General features: G+C 49.6%; 1 protein-coding gene across 1 annotated transcript; it reads right to left on the reverse strand.

Moving 5' to 3' along the window:
- Positions 1-211: 211 nt before the first annotated feature.
- Positions 212-5,836, reverse strand: LOC137825247 (uncharacterized). The gene is made up of 2 exons (XM_068630921.1): positions 5,802-5,836; positions 212-1,061 (listed from the first exon to the last, which is right to left on the reverse strand). Exons 1-2 carry the CDS (start codon positions 5,834-5,836, stop codon positions 212-214), a joined length of 885 nt encoding a protein of 294 aa, XP_068487022.1.
- Between the last annotated feature and the right edge of the window lie 431 nt (positions 5,837-6,267).

Raw genomic sequence — 6,267 nt, forward strand, 5'->3', positions numbered from 1 at the left:
TCAGTTATTAAACCACCTTCACAGCATTCATTCACGATGCTCCGATACGGAGGTGTGTCACATTGATATTTCTCGCCAGCTGACTTGATCGTCGGAGTGCAAACGGCCGCGAGGGCACCCCTTTGTTCACTTCTTTTCAGGTACACACAGACGGTGCAGAACGAAGGTTCCTTAGCTCGCGAGGATAAGCCACGCGCAAAGACATCCCTGGTCAACCGGCGGGAACACTAGTTGTACTAGTATTACTAGCAGTTTTAGCGGTACTAATATTACTAGCAGTACTAGTATTACTAGTTGTACTAGTATTACCAGCAATACTAGCATTCCTATTATTACTAGCATTACTAGTATTACTAGCAATACTACTATTGCTAGGAGTACTACAATTACTAGCAGTATTAGTAGTACTAGTATTACAAGTTATACTAACATTATTAGTATTACTTGCAGTACTAGGATTACTAGCAGTACTAGTACGACTAGCAGTACTAATATTATTAGCAGTACTAGTATTACAAGCTAGCCTAGTATTACTACTGTTACTAGTATTAGTAGCAGTAATAATATTATTAGCAGTACTAATATTACTAATATTACTAGTAGTACTAATACTACTAGATCTAGTAGTATTATTAGCAGTACTAGAAGTACTAATATTACTAGCAGTATTAGTATTACTAGCAGTCCTAATATTACTAGCCGTATTAGTATTACTATCATTACTAGTATTACAAGCAGTACTATTATTACTAGCAGTATTAGTATTACTAGAAGTACTAGTAATTCTAACAATATCAGTATGTCTAGAATTACTAGTATTACGAGCAGTATTAGTATTACGAGCAGTATTAGTATTACTAGCAGTACTAGTATTACAAGCAGTGCTAGTATTACTAGCATTACTAGTACTACTTGCAGTACTAGGATTACTAGCAGTACTAGTATTACAAGTATTACTAGCAGTACTAGTATTACTAGCAGTACTAGTATTACAAGTATTACTAGCAGTACCAGTACTAGTATTACGAGCAGTACTAGTATTACTAGCAGTACTAGTAGTACTAGGATTACACACAATACTAGTATTACTACTATTACTAGTATTACTAGCAGTACTAGTATTACTAGCAGTACTAGTATTACTAGCTGTACCGCCCTGGTAGTCGGAAGTGATGACGTGGCACCAAGCTACAGTGTAGGCGGGTTGACAAGGCGCCAGATTCGCAGAAGTGAAGGAAGTCGGGAGGCTCGTGTAGTCGACAGTTATTAAGTTGGCGTGCTCCGATCTCCAGCATACCAGGCGATCGCCCAGTTGAAGATGAAGTCGCCAGATGATAAACTCAGGCGACCAAGTGATTGGAGATCGCCAGAGTAAGCACATCGCCGAAGATGAAGGTGGTGCAGATTATGAAGGCGGCCGGCGAGACCACAGGGAAGGTGTACGAGAGCACCCTAACTCGCCAATTCCAGTAGAGATCGCGCTGCCAAGTTAGCTATGCACTGGGCAGTACCCTGCATAAGTAACTTAGCCAAAAGAGAGTCAGAAGCAGCGCCCAAGTCAAGGAGGCTCCAGATGATGGCACGTGTATGACTGGATGCAAGACACGTGTCCAGGTCTGTAACTGCCAGGAGAGAGAAAGTGACCAGGTATATAAGAGTTCTCAACGAACTTCTGAGGTACGCACGTTCAGATTATACTCTTTACGCTTGCGAGTTCTTGAGCATACTGTGAGAGAGAACATTGCACGGTTCCTTGAGAGTTCTTGAGTGTTCTTGCTCTTAGTATTTGGTGGTTCGGTCACTGACTTGGGCGTTGGAGTGCGATCGGCCGCAGCGGCGCCGCTCTGTTCTTTTGCAGGTTCTTGAGGTGGATCGCGACGAAGGACGGAGGTAGAAGCGGTGCACACGTCGATCCAAGTTTGACGAGGCAAGTTCCAACGTTCTGGTCAACAGGCAGGTTCATCAGGCGCCCACCGTGGGGCCGTGTAAAACCTGTTCCCATCCACAGCGTGAGTTCTTAGAGGTTTTCGTAGTTTTCTGCGTGTTTGTGTGCTGGTGCAACCATCGTTCGCTGTTCGTTTGAGATTTGTTCGGTGATTTCGCGTTTTCCACCGTTCGTTTGGATTTTTGTTCGGTGAAGTGAGGTTTTCTGCTGTTTACGCGTGATTTGTTCGGTGGAGTTTGAGTTCTTTCGCTCATTTGGTTATCCGTGGGAGAAGCGGTGGTTTCTGGTGGAGTTGCAGGTTTCTTTGGAGGTTCGCGGTGTTCTTGAGTTTTCTTGCGGAGTTTCGCGCAGTTTTTTCCGATTGATCGCTGAACCGATCGTAGGTGAAGTAAGTGTTGTTCGCTGCATTCTGTGATTCGCCAAGTTTCATGAGAAAAATGAGAAGCAATCGTTCAAGTCCAGTTGCGCCCGTCGCTGCTGAAGGCGCCGCCGCCATGACCATGGCGCAGATGGTAGAGATTATGCGCTCGTTGCAGGCAACTGTGAAAGCCTCGCGCATAGAACAGGCGAGAATGCATGAGGACCTGGCCGCCTCTCGGGCCAGGAATGATGAGCTTAGCAAGGTGACTGAGGAGCTGCGTCAAGCTCTTCAGGAGCAACAAGGGCGCTCTATTGCTGAAGAGGTCGCGCCGTCGTCGCCACCTCGTGTTTTTCCTATGCCTTTCAATCAGGCGATTACTGACACGCCTATTCCTGCGAGTGTGGTTCCTGTTAAGGCTGTTTTCACCGGCGTGGAGGATCCTGAAGCTCATCTCACCACGTTCCATACGCAGATGATGCTGTCAGGGGGATCAGACGCCGTGTATTGCAAGATGTTCGTGAGCACGCTCCAGGGAACGGCGCTGGAATGGTTTGTGAGCCTGCCTAACGGTCACATAACCAGTTTTCAACAGTTCTCGAAGATTTTCGTCGAGCAGTACATCGTGAATAAGGCACCGCCCAGGGTGTCTTACGATTTGTTTGATATAAGGCAGTATCAGGGAGAGTCCCTCAGGGACTACCTAAATTGCTTTGGGGCACAAATGGTCAGATCGCCGGCCAAAGATGAAGAAATGCTCGTCTATGCATTTAAGAAGGGCGTGCTGCCGGGACCATTCTGCGAGGCATTGATCAGGGCACACCCCGCCACGTTTGCTGAGGTTAGGCAACTTGCGGTGGCCCACATCGCCGACGAGAGCGAAGTCGTCGAGAAGAGAGGAAGCGTGGCCCCCACTAGGCCACGCGCCTAGACCAGGATCCAGCCACAGAGGGTGCTGGAGACAGCGGCGGCCAGAAGGGATCAGAGGACTCGCCATCCTTATGATCCAAGGAAGAACAAGGGCAGAGGCCAAGGACGCCAGCAACCAGCACGCCGGGAATACAATCGCCCGCCTAAGCACAAGTTTGTCATGGGATTGGCGGATCTGATCGCCATTCCCAATATATCCGCTAGGTTAAAGGCGCCAGAAAAGGTGGGCGACAAGGTACTGGGACCAAAGCCAGACGCCTGGTGTGAGTTTCACCAGGGCTTTGGCCATACAGTGGACTCGTGCTTAGCATTAGGATATCAGCTCGACGATCTGGTTAAGAGCGGGTTCCTAAATGACTATTTGTTGGATAGGAGGACGGGGGGCGCGTCGAGCTCCCAACCAGCAGGTGTTGAGGCTCAGCAGCACGAGATGCCTAGGCACGGAGAAATCCACACCATTGCAGGGGGTTTCTCAGGAGGTGGATGCACCGCATCACAGAGGAAGAGGTACGCGAGGTCTGTGATGACGGTGGATATGTTTGAAGACCACTCGCCGGAAGTGGATATTACATTCACCAAGCAAGATCTCCGGGATGTTGTGCCTCATGACAACGATCCCATAGTAATTTCGCTGATAACAATAGGAAGAAAGGTCCACAGGGTGCTAGTGGACCAAGGAAGCTCGGCAGACGTGATGTTCTGGTCGACTTTCACGCAGCTGGAGCTGCCCCTTGACCAGTTGAGGCCCTATGGAGGGTGTTTGTATGGTTTCGCTGGTGACCAGGTGGAGGTCAGGGGGTACATAGAATTGAGGACAACGTTTACAGATGTGGTGGGTTCAAGAACGGAGAAAATCAAATACCTCGTTGTAAACGCTCCTTCAGCATACAACATCCTGTTGGGAAGACCCACGCTCAACAGGATAGGTGCCATACCGTCGACCCGGCACATGAAGGTGAAGTTGCCGTCTATGGAGGGGGTGGTGATCACCATCAAATCCGATCAGAAAGAAGCGAAGAAGTGCTATGAGAATAGCCTGAAAAACAAGAGATCGGTGAGTTACGTAACAACCACCCCGCCTCCTGGTGTGAAGCCCAGACCGACGGTAACAGAAGAGACCACCGGAAGGGACGTGGAGATGGTGGACGCCGAGCTGGGGGAGGGGAACGCTGGTCTGGAGGAGGAAGAGGCAAGGAATCGCCCTGAGGAAGCGAGAGAACTGGGAATCGCCAGGGCGGTGATCGCCAGAGAAACCAGACCAAAACCCGTCGAGCAGTGGCTCGAGAGAGAAATCGGGGGAAAGATCTTCAAGCTGGGAAGATCCTTGGAGGTTGAGCTCCAGGACCAGATCGCCAAGGTGATTGAACGGCATCTGGATGCCTTTGCATGGTCCGCTTCGGATATGCCCGGGATCGATCCCGACTTCTTGTGCCATCATCTGGCGATGGACAACTTGGTGAGACCAGTGCGACAGAGACGAAGAAAGTTCAACGAGGAAAGGAGGCAGACGATAAGGGACGAAACACAGAAACTCCTCGCTGCAGGCCACATCAGGGAAGTTCAGTACCCTGAATGGCTGGCAAATGTCGTGCTGGTGAAGAAGAGTAATGGGAAATGGCGCATGTGCGTCGATTTCACTGACCTGAACAAGGCTTGCCCAAAGGATTCATATCCTTTACCAAGCATAGACGCCCTGGTAGATAGTGCTGCAGGGTGTAAGTTGTTGAGCTTCCTGGATGCCTTCTCGGGGTATAATCAGATCAAGATGCATACCATGGATGAAGAGAAGACAGCCTTCATGACGGAGAGATCGTGCTACTGCTACAAAGTAATGCCTTTGGGCTGAAGAACGCGGGGGCCACGTACCAGAGGTTGATGGATCGAGTACTTGCACCGATGCTGGGAAGGAACGTGCAAGCGTACGTCGATGACATGGTCGTGACCTCGCCAGAAAAAAGCAAGCACGTTGCAGACTTGGAGGAATTGTTCACGACGATCGCCAAGTTCAAATTAAAGCTTAATTCAGAGAAATGCATTTTCGGCGTGGAAGCTGGAAAGTTTTTGGGTTTCCTCTTGACTGAAAGAGGCATAGAGGCCAACCCTGATAACTGTGCCGCCATCTTGGCGATGAGGAGCCCAGCTACGGTGAAGGAAGTTCAACAGCTAACAGGTCGGATGGCAGCCCTGTCTCGCTTCGTGTCAGCTAGCGGAGAAAAGGACCATCCCTATTTTCAGTGCTTGAGGCGCAATAACAAGTTTGCTTGGACGAAGGAGTGCGAGGAAGCCTTCGTCAAGCTGAAGGAGTACCTGGCGAGCCCGCCGGTTTTGTGCAAACCGCTGGTGGGAACCCCTCTCAGGTTGTATTTTGCTGTAACTGAGAGGGCGGTGAGTGCGGTGCTCGCCCAGGATCAAGATCAGGCTCAGAAGCCTATTTATTTTGTTAGTAAGGTGTTGCAGGGCCCCGAAACGAGATATCAGGCCCTAGAAAAGGCTGCGCTGGCTGTGGTATTTTCGGCGAGGAGGTTGCGCCACTATTTCCATAGCTTCACCATACTGGTGATGACTGACCTGCCCATCCAGAAGGTCTTGTAGAAGCCTGACATTGCGGGAAGGATGGTGAAGTGGGCAGTAGAATTGTCAGAGTTTGATATTAAATATGAGCCCCGAGGCCCGATCAAGGGGCAAATCTTTGCGGATTTCGTGGTCGAGCTCTCATCTGAGGCGACACGAGTTGAAGGGGACGACTTCCGTTGGGTGCTTTCAGTGGATGGATCGTCGAACCAGCAGGGTAGCGGTGCTGGAGTCCTTTTGGAAGGACCCAACAGCGTGCTGATCGAACAATCTTTGAGATTTGCCTTCAAAGCCAGTAACAATCAAGCAGAATATGAGGTGCTGATCGCCGGGATTTTGCTGGCCAAAGAGATGGGAGCGAGGGTGTTAATGGCTAAGAGTGACTCGCTGCTAGTCACAGGGCAAGTAACAGGCGAGTTCCAAGCTAAAGATCCACAAATGGCGGCTTACCTGGAGTATGTGC

Source organism: Phaseolus vulgaris, chromosome 8 (assembly GCF_000499845.2).
Source record: "Phaseolus vulgaris cultivar G19833 chromosome 8, P. vulgaris v2.0, whole genome shotgun sequence".
In the NCBI taxonomy this organism is placed as follows: domain Eukaryota; kingdom Viridiplantae; phylum Streptophyta; class Magnoliopsida; order Fabales; family Fabaceae; genus Phaseolus; species Phaseolus vulgaris.

Coding starts and splice junctions, on each gene's coding strand:
- LOC137825247 (XM_068630921.1), bottom strand. CDS start 5,836: ATGTCAGGCTTCTACAAGACCTTCTGGATGGGCAG. Junction 1,062..5,801: donor AAGACCTTCTGGATGGGCAG/GTCAGTCATCAC, acceptor GTGTAATCCTAG/TACTACTAGTACTGCTAGTA.